The sequence below is a fragment of the Capra hircus genome, chromosome 7 (assembly GCF_001704415.2).
Source record: "Capra hircus breed San Clemente chromosome 7, ASM170441v1, whole genome shotgun sequence".
NCBI lineage: Eukaryota > Metazoa > Chordata > Mammalia > Artiodactyla > Bovidae > Capra > Capra hircus.
Window position 1 is genome coordinate 19,882,576 of NC_030814.1, and position 16,391 is coordinate 19,898,966.

General features: G+C 39.2%; 1 protein-coding gene across 1 annotated transcript in view; it reads right to left on the reverse strand.

The window, feature by feature from the left end:
* Positions 1 to 16,391, reverse strand: part of ADGRV1 (adhesion G protein-coupled receptor V1) — a 542,844-nt gene that overhangs the window by 10,744 nt on the left and 515,709 nt on the right. The window contains exon 88 of the mRNA XM_018050044.1: positions 1,199 to 1,390. Within this exon, the coding sequence (XP_017905533.1) occupies positions 1,199 to 1,390 (192 nt within the window). The remainder of the gene's footprint in view (positions 1 to 1,198; positions 1,391 to 16,391) is intronic.

Here is a 16,391-nt window from a genome sequence, read left to right on the forward strand (position 1 = left end):
AAGTTAAGCAGTCACACATGGTTAATAGCTAATGTATTGCACAGTTCAGATCTAGACAGATCTAAACTGGGTAACCAATCAAAGAGACAAAAAAAATTTTTTTTTAAGATTTACTCCTGCACTGCTGATCCTGGCAATATTTGTTTCTATTGTTATCAGCTGTGATGTGAAAATAATTCAGTTTTAAGAACTTCTGGGATATAGAAATGGTACTAGGTTGCTAAACATTTAAGGGTACTAAACATATATCCCAGTCTTTAAATATGATACTTTATTTGTGATCACTTACCTTAATTTTCACCTAACATGAATAAAATTACTTTCAAAATTTAACATGAAAGACACTAAAACATATCACTGAACAGGCAGATTATCTATTTATCTACCCACCTATTTATCACCTGTTTTCTTTTCAGATATATGCACTTTGATTTCTTGATTTTTTTTCAGGACACACACACAAATACTGTTTCCCTTGGCTCTTTATTATAGAGACACTGATATAAGCTCTGTAAGGAATAGCAGGCAGGCACGTCTTAGGCACTGCAGAAATTGTCAGGGTAACCCTCCTGGCCATGTCCTCCTGGACAAATAACCTCAGATACGTCTTAAAATATGAGCAGTGGTACCAGTGCTATGGCTGACACTAATGATGGGTTGGTGGCAACGTGATTTAGACATAGGAACCCAAAACGATGTGGTCAGGAACAGTGGGAGGTTTGTTTGTTTGCTGGGATTGAATGGTGAATTGGGCGGGGCAAAGGAAGAGAGCCGTGAAAATATTTTCATGAAGGAACAGTATTTGAAACACCATTTCTGAAGCAGATTTAGTCACTGCAAGGGCAGAGGAGCCCGGCGGGCTGCAGTACATGGGGTCACAAAGAGTCGGACACAACTGAGTGACTACGCACAAAGGTCAAATTAGGAAGCTTCTGAAGAAAGAAATGACAAATTACATGCTGACTTCCCAGTACAAACCACTGGTGAGTAGAGCTCACAAAGCACAGAGGAAAAAGAATTAGATAACAGACATGGTACCACAGTAAGCACAGCAAATATCAGAGATCAGAGAACGTCAGTAGGAAAAGGACCTGAAAGTTACGTGGCACCTTTTAACTTGTACTCTATAAAATGGAAAGGTTGTGTATGAGACAGACAGACAGACAGACGGAGAAGGAGAAAGGGCAAGGAGAGGCACCTCCTCCATAGCACTGATAAGATTCTGGGTGGACTTGCTGATCTCGCCCCCAGCAGCAGGCATTCCACTCCCGGGGGTGAAGAAGGTGGTGCTAGGTCCTGGGTGCCCATTCATTTCCACTGTGTAGCTGGCCTTCATAGGGCAGCACGTCTGGTTGTGTAGAATGAAATAAACCACAAAAACGTAAAGTCCCTGCAAAAGAAGAGAATACTAGCATGTTAAAGGGAAGCCTGCTACCATAGCTAAAGAATAAACATGATTGCAAGCATAGCTGCCTTTCTGCAAGTGTTCTCCAAATTCTCCCCAAAGCTGGGAATGACAGAACGTGTTTGGAGCAGGAGGCCGTTGCAAATTTTGAATGGCACAAAGGTTCTTCAGTGTTATTTGAGAAAACTGCCCTCTCGCTAACAAGTCATTTTTTTCTTAGTTAAAACATCAGAACTCTGAAATCTAGCTCTTCTAATACCTGAATAGAGATCTGCAGAGAAATGTCTGTCTGATTCACTGTGTACATTTTGTTTTACAGGGCAATCTCTTGCCTTTGAAAAACTTACTGTTTTTTTTCTTCCCGCACCTATTGCACTCTCTTTTTTTTACTTTTTTCTCAGCAAAACGGTGAGTAATGCTCCAGCCACCTTAGAGACCGAGGCAAGGGCAGGGCTAATTAAGCATTCTGCTTTTGTTTTCTATCTCACCTACTTATCTCAGTTGGAATAAAATCACTGCACAGGGATTCAGTATGGATTGCTTAATATTTAGCATGCTTCTCAGCGAACATTACATGAGGACGACAAAGTTATCTCATTCCTTCTTAAACATCTGCTGGCCCTTTAAATTCTTTTGCAATCTAGTCAAACTCGACAATTGCTCTGCTTCCGTCACAGGGAGCAACTCACATTTTGCAATTGTGTTCCAGACATTGCCTACAGTGGCTTCCCTTCATGATTTCTACAAGGGGTCTACTGTATGCTTCTAATCATGCTTCTATAAAGCTTGGTAATTTTGACCTTTACACTCAGCCAATAAAATATGTTAAATTGTGCCTTTTGTGTCTATTAATACTGATGTTTAAGTTTTGGAAGCAAATAAGAATCTCCTTAGTTATTAAAATTCTTATATTAATCCATAAAATTGAAAGTAAGACACACAGCCTGTTAAAGAAAAAAAAGGAGTTAATGTCAAAACTTCATAAAACACCAGTAAGTATGGTCAGTTTTGAGGTCCGCATTCTCCCATGGCCCCTAATATTTCTGGCAGTGTAGAAGCAGGAAACCAAACAATATTGTGGACTTAAGACTTGTACCTGCTGGAATAAATAGTAAAAAGTCTATTAGAAAATCCTCAAGGCACAAGAATCACAACTAACTTTTAATGGAAAATGAAATTAGAGGACAGTCTGAAAGGTAGGAACACTAGCATTTGATCCCTGTTGCCATTTCTGGAATATTGTTATAAATTAGGATTGTCTCCTCTTTGTACTGAAATAACCCCATCCTGAGTTGGCATCCAGTCTATATAATTAACAACTCTGTTTTGAAATCAGTGGTTTATCTGCTAAAATATTTTAAAATGCAATTACTCTAACTATAATACAAAATTAGTAACTGAAACATTAATTTCCTTTTGAATTGGGCTTGTTTTGGTTTTTTGGATACAACATTAATATTCTAAATTACGTAGGGTAAGCGAATTAGTTTCACGTGCAAATGATGTCATGCACATTAGCAGAAACAAATCTTCCTGAAAACACACACATCCAACATTTTTCTTGTACAAGTAATTTTTCACATGGGTATGACTTAACTATATTGGCCACAGCAATAGACAAAACAGGGAAAAAAAATTAAACTGTCAGCCTTGAGAATTGTGAGAATGTCACTGATTTATTTCAGGATTTCTCTAAGTGTGACTAAGTAATGGGGTAAAAGCTAGATTGGAAAAAAAATGTCCTAAAAATTCATCTCCAAGGACCCATTTGTTAAAACAGCACATTCTCTCTTTGTTTTTATATCAAGCCTTTTGTGCTTCAGAGGAGGAACTATCTGCTGAAAATAACTTGCATGTGAAAACTGCATATGCTGCGTTTTTTGTTGTTTTTCTTAAAAGCGTATTTACATATACAGTAAATACTCTGAACCTTTTAGATGTGTATCAGGAAATATAAACACTGTTAAAATGGAAAGAAAAGAATGTTTAAATGCAGATTGTATGGCATTTGCTGTGTCCAGTTCAGGCTGAGCAAATATAGAAAAAGGACTTTCATTATCCAAAGTACTCAGCTGTGGAGGTTCCTGACCTCAGAGTAAAACCAAGTCCCTATTTCAAAAGCTGTATGTTAAATCTCAGGTTCTCCTTTGAATGTGCCGCGCGCGCGCGTGCGTGCGTGCGTGCGTGTGTGCGTGTGTGCGCGTGCGCGTGCGTGCGTGCGTGCGTGTGTGTGTGTGTGTGTGTGTGTGTGTGTGTGTGTGTGTGTGTGTCTGACTCTTTGTGACCCCATGGACTGCAACCTCCCAGGCTCCTCTGTGCATGGGATTCTCCAGGCAAGAATCCTCGAGCGGGGTGCCATTCCCTCCTCCAGAGGATCTTCCCGACCCAGGGATCGAACCCACGTCTCCCACATTTCCTGCACTGGCAGCAGATTCCTCACCCCGTGCTGTATGGCGTTCTGTAACAGGATTTTATGAGAGCATCTAGAATCTCAGTTACTCAGTCCAATGTGCTGACTACCCCTAGGTGCACTGCCAGGCAACGAGAGGCAAGGACAGGCCATATGGCTCCTACTCCAAGTTGCTAACAAAGACAATATCCTACCAAATAACAGGTTAACTGTTTCTGAAGCAGGATATATATAATTCATCTGTCCTTCCTAGTCTTTATTTAGTGAAAGCTTACAGAGAAGGAGATTCTTTCTGTGTATTGCTGTTTTTATTATTTTACTGGATTTCCTACTACAATGATGGAAAAATGCCTTCAAAAAATCTTTAGTTGGATTACATCTGGATTGGCCAGCTCTGAATTTATTTTGATGCAGGAATTTAAACTTATTAACAAGTGCTCAGTGAGACACAAAAGAGACCATAATGATCTGAAGCAGCAGTCCCCAATCTTTCTGGCACCAGGGACCAGTTTTGTGGAAGACAATTTTTCCACAGACTGGGGCCAGGGGGATGGTTTGGGGATGATTCAAGTGAATTACATTTATTGTGCATTCATCCCTATTATTATTACATCAGTTCCACCTTTGATCATTAGGCATTAGATCCTGAAGGTTAGGGACCCCTGCTCTAAAGGAGTTAATAAATACTCTTAACGTCATCAGGGAGCAGATAAGTACAGGAGATTTTGGCTGCTTATCTCAGTTATTCATGTCGGTTCCACACAAGATGGGAAAGAATCAACATTGCCATTTAACAAATTCACCCAGGAAGCGGTGGCAGAGGAGAAGTGGGGAAATGTGAAGTTGACTAAGCTGCTTGTCTCTGAAGGAAGTGAAGTCTCAGGGTTTCATACTGATTCGGAGACCTCATCTAAGTGTCCCCTCTGAGGCCCAAGATGCAGCCCTCAGCTAAGAACAGTTAAGCTTTTAAAAACTTGTAAAAAGATCTCAGAGGAGGGGCTCCCTTGTGGCTCAGTGGTAAAGAAAAGGCAGGAGACATGGGTTCGATCCCTGATCCAGGCAGATCCCACATGTTGCTCCCCCGAGGTGCAGAGCATCTAAGTCTGTGTGCCACAATGACTGAGACTGTGCTCCAGAGCCCAGGAGACACAACTGCTGAAGCTCTAGAGCCTGTGCTCTCTAAGAAGAGAAGCCTCGGCAACGGGAAGCCTGTGTACCACAACCAGAGAAAAGCCCGCCCAGCTACAAAGGCCCAGCACAGCCAAAAATAAACAAGTAAGTGGGGGAAAACAAAGATCTCAGGAGGGTAACACCAGGTATCAAGCCATAACTAAAGGCACTCTTAGTCAGCAGTCCTTTTTGTCTCTGCTTTCTCATCCCATAATTTCTTCAGGTTACCAAAAAAGAGGTTAGATGGCCAAGAGGCATGTGAAAAGACGCTCAACACTGCTCATTACTGGAGAAATGCAAGTCAAACCTACACCTAACACTGGCCACAATGGTATCATCAAAAAATCTACCAACAATGACGGCTGGAGAGGGTGTGGAGAAAAGGGAACCCTCTTACACTGTTGGCGAGAATGTAAATTGTGGAGGCCAGTATGGAGGTTGCTTAAAAAGCTAAACATAGAACTGCCATAGGACCCAGCAATCCACTACTGGGCGTGTACCCTGAGAACACCACAACTCAAAACAGACGCATGCATCTCAGTCTTCACTGTAGCACTATTTACAATAGCCAGGGCATGAAAGCAGCCTAGATGTCCGTTTACAGACGAATGGTAAAGCAGATGTGGTACCTATACACAATGGAATATTACTCAGCCGTAAAAAAGAACGAAATCGAATCAGTTGAAGTGATGCGGATGAAACTAGAGCCAGTCATACAGAGTGAAGTAAATAAGAAAGAGAAAAGCAAATGCTGTATAGTCACACATATGTACAGAAAAATGGTACTGATGAGCCTATTTGCAGGGCAGGAATGGAGGTGCAGACATAGGGAACAGACTTTCGGACACAGCGTGTTGGGGAAGGAGAGGGAGGGATGAATTAAGAGAGTAGCATTGAGATATACATACTGCCATGAGTAAAATATTAATAGACAGTGGGAAGCTGCCATGTATAGCACAGGCAGCTCAGCTCTGTTCCCTGTGATGACCTAGAGGGGTAGAATAGGAGGGTGGGAGGGAGGATCAAAAGGGAGAGTATACATGTATAGATATGACTGATTCACGATGTTATACAGCAGAAACTAACACAACAGTGTAAAGCAATTGTATTCCAATAAAAAAAAGAAAAGAAAAATCAAATACAGTAAATGAACCAACCCACTTAACAGCTGCCCAAGCTCATACCTTTAGTTTCATTTGTCTCTAAATAATGTGACACATAAGTTCATTATTTTGTCTGAATGCTGGCCTGCACGCACAGCCAGTTGGAGCGAGTGTGACAAACCCCATGCTACGTCCTCCACCTGTGAGCATGGACACACCCACACAGCAAGAGCTCTCAGCAATCCTGAGCTAAATGTGTCCCACATCCTGACATATTGATTCCATGTGGCCTCTATTTCTAATATTTATTTTTGTTTCTGGAAAAATGCTATTATATATGATAAAAATATACCAGTGGCAGTACCTAGCAAGCCATTAAAACACAAAGAACTGACTCAGTCTACATATTAAAAAACAGGGCTTTTCCGGTGGCGCAGATGGTAAAGACTCCTCCTGCAATATTAAATTATAGTTTATATCAATTTCATAATATAAAATACATATTTTATATTAAAATGTAAATTTTATAAATATGTGTTTTATATTAAAATATAAATTTAAGATGATAAAATTTAAACTTTATATATTTTATAAAATTTAAATTTTATATACAGCACTTAAATATTTGAGGAATAAAAAGCTGGACACCTATAAGCAATGAAAGATTGGACTTATAGACACCACAGATCTCATGGATGCCATGAGAGCTGATGAACAACTGAGCTATCAGTAGCTGGAACTGATTATGATGAGGCATATCATGACTCAGAGAATTTGAAAATACAGGAAGAGGTTTGGCTAATATAAAATTCCAGTGGATTAAGATGAAAAAAAGACCGATTAAAGGACTAAAAGAAGATAATCGGTAAGAAAAATACTCAAGAATTGGTAGTTACTATCCGTGAAAAAGGGAATTCAATGAATGTAACGGAAGAGGAGTGAAAATATATAACATTAACACAAGAAAAGGTTCCTGGAAAAAAACAAAAATTTTAACCCACAGATTGAAAGTATTAACTATAATACCATGTTCAGTTCAGTTCAGTTCAGCCGCTCAGTCGTGTCTGACTCTTCGCGACCCCACGAATCGCAGCACGCCAGGTCTCCCTGTCCATCACCATCTCCTGGAGTTCACTCAGACTCACTTCCATCGAGTCAGTGATGCCATCTAGCCGTCTCATCCTCTGTCGACCCCTTCTCCTCCTACCCCCAATCTCTCCCAGCATAAGAGTCTTTTCCAATGAGTCAACTCTTCGCGTGAGGTGGCCAAAGTCCTGGAGTTTCCGCTTTAGGATCATTCCTTCCAAAGAAATCCCAGGGATGATCTCCTTCAGAATGGACTGGTTGGATCTCCTTGCAGTCCAAGGGACTCTCAAGAGTCTTCTCCAACACCACAGTTCAAAAGTATCAATTCTTCGGGGTTCAGCTTTCTTCACAGTCCAACTCTCACATCCATACATGATCACAGGAAAACCATATCCTTGACGAGACGGACCTTTGTTGGCAAAGTTATGTCTCTGCTTTTCAACATGCTGTTTAGGTTGGTCATAACTTTTCTTCCAAGGAGTAAGCGTCTTTTAATTTCATGGCTGCAGTCACCATCTGCAGTGATTTTGGAGCCCAAAAAAATAAAGTCTGACACTGTTTCCCCATCTATTTCCCATGAAGTGATGGGACTGGATGCCATGATCTTCGTTTTCTGAATGTTGAGCTTTAAGCCAACCTTTCCGCTCTCCTCTTTCACTTTCATCAAGAGGCTTTTTAGTTCCTCTTCACTTTCTGGCATAAGGGTGGTATCATCTGCATATCTGAGGTTATTGATATTTCTCCCGGCAATCTTGATTCCAGCTTGTGCTTCTTCCAACCCAGCGTTTCTCATGATGTACTCTGCATAGAAGTTAAATAAGCAGGGTGACAATATACAGACTTGACATACTCCTTTTCCTATTTGGAACCAGTCTGTTGTTCCATGTCCAGTTCTCACTGTTGCTTCCTGACCTGCATATAGGTTTCTCAAGAGGCAGGTCAGGTGGTCTGGTATTCCCATCTTTTTCAGGATTTTCCACAGTTTATTGTGATCCACACAATCAAAGGCTTTGGCATAGTCAATAAAGCAGAAAGAGATGTTTTTCTGGAACTCTCTTGCTTTTTCCATGATCCAGCGGATGTTGGCACTTTGATCTCTGGTTCCTCTGCCTTTTCAAAAACCAGCTTGAACATCAGGGAGTTCACGGTTCACGTATTGCTGAAGCCTGGCTTGGAGAATTTTGAGCATTACTTTACTAGCATGTGAGATGAGTGACATTATGCGGTAGTTTAAGCATTCTTTGGCATTGCTTTTCTTTGGGATTGGAATGAAAATTGACCTTTTCCAGTCCTGTGGCCACTGCTGAGTTTTCCAAATTTGCTGGCATATTGAGTGCAGCACTTTCATAGCATCGTCTTTCAGGATTTGAAATAGCTCAACTGGAACTCCATCACCTCCACTAGCTTTGTTCATAGTGATGCTTTCTAAGGCCCACTTGACTTCACATTCCAGGATGTTTGGCTCTAGGTGAATGATCACACCATCGTGATTATCTTGGTCTTGAAGATCTTTTTTGTACAGTTCTTCTGTGTATTCTTGCCACCTCTTCTTAATATCTTCTGCTTCTGTGAGGTCCATACCTTTTCTGTCCTTTATCGAGCCCATCTTTACATGAAATATTCCCTTGGGATCTCGAATTTTCTTGAAGAGATCTCTAGTCTTTCCCATTCTGTTTTCCTCTATTTCTTTGCATAGATCGCTGAGGAAGGCTTTCTTATCTCTTTTTGCTATTCTTTGGAACTCTGCATTCAGATGCTTATATCTTTCCTTTTCTCCTTTGCTTTTCACAGCTATTTGTAAGGCCTCCTCAGACAGCCATTTTGCTTTTTTGCATTTCTTTTCCATGGGGATGGTCTTGATCCCTGTCTCCTGTACAATGTCACGAACCTCAGTCCATAGTTCATCAGGCACTCTATCTATCAGAACTAGGCCCTTAAATCTATTTCTCACTTCCACTGTATGATCATAAGGGATTTGATTTAGGTCACGCCTGAATGGTCTAGTGGTTTTCCCTACTTTCTTTGATTTAAGTCTGAATTTGGCAATAAGGAGTTCATGATCTGAGCCACAGTCAGCTCCTGGTCTTGTTTTTGCTGACTGTATAGAGCTTCTCCACCTTTGGCTGCAAAGAATATAATCAATTTGATTTCGGTGTTGACCATCTGGTGATGTCCATGTATAGAGTCTTCTCTTGTGTTGTTGGAAGAGAGTGTTTGCTATGACCAGTGCATTTTTTTGGCAAAACTCTATTAGTCTTTGCCCTGCTTCATTCCGCATTCCAAGGCCTAATTTGCCTGTTACTCCAGGTGTTTCTTGACTTCCTACTTTTGCATTCCAGTCCCCTATAACGAAAAGGACATCTTTTTTGGGTGTTAGTTCTAAAAGATTTTGTAGGTCTTCATAGAACCGTTCAACTTCAGCTTCTTCAGCGTTACTGACTGGCGCATAGACTTTGATTACTGTGATACTAAATGGTTGTCCTTGGAAATGAACAGAGATCATTCTGTCATTTTTGAGACTGCATCAAAGTACTGCACTTCGGACTCTTTTGTTGACCATGATGGCTACTCCATTTCTTCTAAGGGATTCCATGTACCAGGAAAATTTTGATATAGATTCCTTGATATCACATCATAGCCTTACTAGGTGTTAAACTTTAAGAGATTCCAAAAGAAAACAAGCCAGTCTGTTAATAAATGGTAAATTTTAGCCTGCCTTCAGACTTCTTTACATCAGCTTTTAGTGTTAAAAGATAATGGAGCAATATTTATTTAGTTCTGTGGGAGAAAGAATATTATATTCAGCCAATATAGCATTTGAAATTATCAAACTTAAAGACAATGCTGGGAATGCAGCATTCATAAATTTTCTTGGGTAAAAAACTTAAAAACCAAACTACATGATACTGAAATATAACTAATAAAGAGAGGACCTGTCCATACCAATGAAAAAACAGAATTCAGTAATGATGATGGCAAAAGGATCATGGAAAAGGTACTACCATCTATGCATTTAGATACTGGAATAATCTTACAATTATGAGAATTATATTTATAGATTTAAATGTAAATGTTAAGCCTAGACAATGGAAAACATATTATATTAACCCTATATATATATACACCCCTATATATATGTGTGTGTATGTGTATATATACACACACACACCTAATGTTTGGAAGAGTGAAATGGGAGGAGACCTGAGCATTGATGATTTTATTATCTTTTACAGTATGTAGTCAAGTTGATACTATAAAATTGAAATACCTAGGTCATAAAAAACAGTGATTCCAATCCTTTACTGTCTTTATAATTTCTTAAGAGAAACCTTTTATCTTTCTTGTGATGATTAGAATGTATTTTGTGGTACAGAAGCATTTTTTGATGTTTAAGAATTATTTCTCTTCCATTTTAGCTTTTCTCATGACAAATTCAAATAAATTGAAATTAAATTTTGTATATTATAGAAACTATAATATGGTCACATATTTTAAACATTTATAAGTAGGCATCTAATCATATTTAATATGTCTAGAAATGATGTTCAGATATGAACATCATTTTTTTATTTTAAATATGATTTTTACTTTAAAATAGTCAACAGTCTGCAACAAAATGACATATGATATATAAAGTCGGAATGATTTGTTAAATAAACCTTTATATGTAATGACTTACTTGCTCTTTCCAGTGTTCTCCATTAATTTTCATAGAATTAGATTTCTCTCCCATCATTTCCCTTTCCCTTCAATCTGTATAACTTTTCAGCATTTCCTGATACTCAGATTTTTTGGAAATAAATTCTTTCAGTTTTTGCCTGAAAGTGTTTTTATTGTACCTTTCTGTTAGAGGGATATTGTCACTGGATATAGATTTGCAGGTTAACAGGTTTTGTTTGTTTGTTTGTTACAGGACTTTAAGGGGTCATTCCATTGTCTTCTGGTTTCCAGTTTCTGATGAGAATAGTATTAACTTCTATTATGATTTTCTTGAATACAATGTTCCCTTCACTTCCCCAAGCTGCCCTCGCGATCTGCTATTCAGATTCACAAGAATTTGACTATGATATGCCTAGGGATACTTTTCTTTGCTTGGGATTCTCTAAGCAATTTGGATTTGTGGTTTGTGCTAATAAACTTGGAAAATTCCTAGACATCATAACAGTCACTTAATATTTATGAAGATTACTTATGGATGAAGTTTGAAGTGACTTTTAACAGTTTTTGATCTTTATATTTTTATTATTTGTTTCAATTCCTGTAATAAATCTTTATCATTTTTCTAAAAACAATGATTAAAATATAGTCTAAGCAAATTTGTCGATATATTAGTAGTGATCAAGTCTACATAAACAGTATATAGACACAAGGACCATTTATTAATACTGCTTTTTTTCTGTTTTTAAAACTTTGAAGCACAGCAATACTAAAATAATAGGAAGAATGGTTTTGGAGACCTAAGGAAAATGTGCCATTTCAAAATCTCCAGGTATATGTTAATTCTGTTACGAAAAATAGTTAAGAAATAGTACAGTCCTACAAATGGCCTAATCAAAACCACCTATCTTTTGGATAGCCTAAGAAAGAGCACAGGACAGTGCAGCCTGAAGAACTTAGAAGAATGAAATCTTCAATAAAATTAGGCTATATTTTTTCAACTCAAAAATTACAAATTTGAGATTACAAAAAAAGAATATCTTTGATTCAGGGATAACCGCCTAGAAAGCAAGACATTATCTCCAGTTAGTTCACTGATGTAATTTTTAGTTCATAGTAAGGTCCTTGGCACCCAGAAGGAGCTTAAGAAATATTTGTTAAATAAGAGATTCTGGCTTTGAATTTTCATTAGTGACAGACAGTAGGATGGGGTAGGGACGGGCAGGTGTTGGTTCTAGTCCTCTAATTTTCTCACCATAGTTAGGTAATTTGGGAGTTGCTCATTACAAATTTGCTTTGGCTCAGGCTTTGTGTTTCTCACATTCCATGTGCCAAGACTCTCTTACAGGAGAATGAACACCCACTGATGGCTGGTCTCTGCTCTTCTGGGTCTGTGCCCCTGTGGTGGTGGGCTTGCTTGGCACTGAACCTCCAGGTGACTTCCTGGCTGTGTCTGGCTTCTCTGCTGGGCCTGAGTTTGCATACTGCTGCTGCCTTTTCTTGTGACTCCTTCTCCTTAAAGGGCTTCACAGCTTCTGCTTTTGCTCTCCGCTTGGCAGACACTCCTGTGAAGTCTCGGTGATTTCTTGCTTCTGGCGTCACACAGAGCTGCTGACCTACTGCTGTTTTGCATCACCAAGTGACTTAGCAGCAGAGACAAGGGATTTCATACCAATGACAGGACTGAAAAGACCAATACTGTATTTATGCGTCTGTGCATTTTCTTCAGGTGTGAGAAAACTAGGAATTTCATCTTTCATTGATTCACATTTTTTTAACAGCTCTTTTTCGCAATATAACTTGCTTTTGTTAATGTTCCTATTTACAATAAGATTCTTCAATCTGAAGTGTGCATTAAATATATAGAGAAAAGGAAAATAAGTGAGTCATCTTGATGGCCACCGGCTCTCAGTGCAATTGAAACATTTAGAATGCTTTGGGAACAACTATCACTCAAACGCTCCTAAAAATATTTGGATGGGATCAGTAATTACCTAGTGTTCACCATGGGCTATATCAAGTTCTTCTAAAATGCCTTACTAATTTAAGGGCCACTATTCAGAAAAAGAGAGTCAATGGAAGTTCAGTTAGCTTAGTCTGCTGGCTTCAGAGATGTTTGTAACTAAATTATCTGGGTTGCATGGCTTCACTTTCAGGGTGAGACCAATGTCTATCCTAAATTTTGTAAATCCTAGGTGCAACAATTCTGTTTGTTTTTTTAAACCAGAAATATCCATATTATAGATAAGATATCTTTTGCTTTAAAGAACTAAAGTTTCTATCTGCAATTTAAGAAACTTTTTTCTCTATGTGCCACTTTGGTCAGTCTTTTTTGGGATGGATACTCATGAATCAAAAGACAATTATTAGGTTATGCCTCAGCAATTTCATCTCCAGATGGCATGGTCCCCGTCCTTCAGTTTTTCTTCTTGAACCTTGTCCTACAGGACTTCATCGCAGAGACTCTCAAGGTTCTTTATGCTTCTGTTAAGTTTCAAAGCATGGCATGCTAATCAGTTGTGATACTACTTATCAGGAGCCAGACTCTTTCTGACAAGATACAAGGAACTGAAAATTAAAGTTGTTTTTTTTTGTAAAGTTACAACAACACAAACCCCTGACCCCACCAACACCCTGCTTTGAGAGTTTCCAGATAAGAACATGTTCAGAAGGACATACTGAGTTGGGTGACAGGACTGAGAACAGACAAGGCTGAAAGTGATCATAAGAGTACTGAGGTGGAACTCAAGAGTGGAGGAGAGGTTTGGAATCGGAGGGTAATTTTTAAAGGTTTTAATAGAAAGTGGAGAAGAGATTCGAGTTGGATTAAGCTTTGAACATGAAAAATAGTTTTAACTGAAATTACAAAAATTGCCAAACTGTACCATGACTATTTAAACACTGTTATATTTACAAGAACCTTAAAACATAGTTTGAAATAATTTTTGGTTTACTTTGAGAAATCTCTGTCATAGGGAACTGGAAATACCCAGAATCTGTAAAAATACTATTATTATTAACAATGATAACAATGACAATAATAAAATAGTTAAAGTGAGTTGTTTTCTTGTTTCTTGGGTGGTTTTTCTATGCAGAACAGATTATGCAAAAGTTTATTATTATTAACAGTCTTGTCTAACAGTAAAGTCTGTAGCGAGTCAAGCAGAATCAGCCCTTTTGTACACTTAGAGCAAATCACACACATGGCAAATCAGCAAGATGAACACTTTAAATATATTATCATTTTATTTGTCAATTATACCTAAACAAAGCTGAAAAAAGCCTATAATAGCGAATAGGACAAATCACTGATACGTCTAAAAACATGAATGAATCTCAAAATCAGCATGCTGGATAAAAGAGTCAGTCATAAAGAAGTGCCCACAGTATGATTCTATTTATACAAAATTCTAGAAACCACAAATTACTATACAGTGACAGAAAGCAGATCAGTGGCTCCCTGGCTATCGGAGCAAAGGGAAGGATGGTCTGCAGAGCGGCCTGGGGAATCTTTGTGGGGAGATGGAATTGTTCTCTGTCTTGACTGCGGTTTCACGAGTGTGTAGCCACCTGGTTTCTTAAAGGCTGAAGAACAAAATAGGGTTTTGAATTTGCTGTTTTAATAAAGTGAACGCTTATCTTTTAAACCAAGGGGTCAGCAAACTTTTCCTGAAGGCAGTCACATAGTGAATATTTTAGACTTAGGAGGGCATATGGTCTCTGTCGAAATTACATTGAAATTTGTCTCATACAATTTTCCCAGGTCATAAAATATTATTCTCCTTTTTACTTCTCCTAACATTTATAAATGAAAAAGCCATCCATAACACTATAAGAGGACTTCCCTGGTGGCACAGCGGATAAGAATTTGCCTGCCAATGCAGGGGATACAAACTCAATCCCTGATCTGGGTAGATTCCATCTGCCATGAAGCAACTAAGCCTGTGTGCCCAAACTACTGAGCCAGCTCTGGAGCCTGGAAGCTGAACATTCTAGAGCCTGTGCTTTGCAAAAAGAGGAACCACTTCAATGAGAAGCCCAAGCACTGCAATGAAGAGCGATCCCTATTTGCCACAGCCATGACCACCCTAGAGAGCATATTAAAAAGCAGGGACATTACTTTGCCAACAAAGGTCTGTCTAGCCTAGTCAAAGCTATGGTTATTCCAGGGGTCATGTATGGATGTGAGAGCTGGACTATAGAGAAAGCTGAGTGCCAAAGAACTGATGTCTTTGAACTGTGGTGTTGGAGAAGACTCTTGAGAGTCCCTTGGGCTGCAAGGAGATCCAACCAGTCCATCCTAAAGGAAATCAGTCCTGAATATTCATTGAAAGGACTAATGCTGAAGCTGAAACTCCAATACTTTGGCTACTTGATGGAAAGAACTGACTCATTGGAAAAGACCCTGATGCTGGGAAAGGTTGAAGGCGGGAGGAGAAGGGGACAACAGAGGATGAGATGGTTGGATGGCATCACCGACTCAAGGGACATGAGTTTGGGTAGACTCCAGGAGTTGGTGATGGACAGGCAGGCCTGGTGTGCTGCAGTCCATGGGGTGAAAAGAGTCAGACACGACTGAGCAACTGAACTGAACTGACAGAAAGCCCATGCAGCAATGCACACCTAGTGCAGCCAAAAATTAAAAACAAACAAAAAACACGGTGAGAACTTTTCAACACAGTTTTTGGTCAAAATCCTTTAAATTGCCTTTTCAACAGTCCTCCAAAATTTAGCATTCAGGTATTTGTTAACAACTCTATGGATTCATTTTAATTGTTTGGACAGTGACAGGCGACCAAAGAAAAGGGCTGATGATGACGAAAAGGGAAAATTGACTTGGAGCCCATAAAAGTAAGAGAAGAAAGAGAAGGGATCATCCTGCTGTGGAAACTAAGTGAAATATCACCCACATTGATGTGAAAATCAGTATGATCACTGTAAGTACTAGATGGGAGGTCAGGAGAAAGTTAGAGAGAAAGTTAGAGACTTAAGTGCAGAAATCGCTGTGCACTGTTAAAAGCGGAAGCCATTGTGGGTGTATGATTTTTTTTAAGGAAGGCACTGAATGTAGAGGAAAATGCTGAGTGCTCAGGACTCAGCACAGCTGCAGGACATGAACAGGAAGAATCACTTAAGTAAACAAGGAACTACCAACTGGTCAGGCAGGTCAGATGAGAGGCTAGCCACAACTGACTACACTGGGGACCCCAAGACAAGACTCAGCTCCAGGAGGGTGAGGGGGTCCACATCACTATAAACAGATGTTAAGAAGACGTGAAAAGAGCCATTTTTTGTCACTGCAGATGCAACCATTATCTGGGAAAAACTCAAGCAGATCATTCCCTATCCTAAGAGGACTTGTCCTGTGATAGCACTATATATTATGTATTTCAGTCTATTGTCATCCCATCCAGAGAGCAGTAAGAAGAGATTTAAATACCTAATACACAGAGTTGTCAAGAAAAAGGGTAACCTGAGGTCAGAGAATGATCTGACTCATGACATGAGATCAGCCAGTTTGACATATCTACATGCTGACACTGGATGGGAGTTTTCTTCC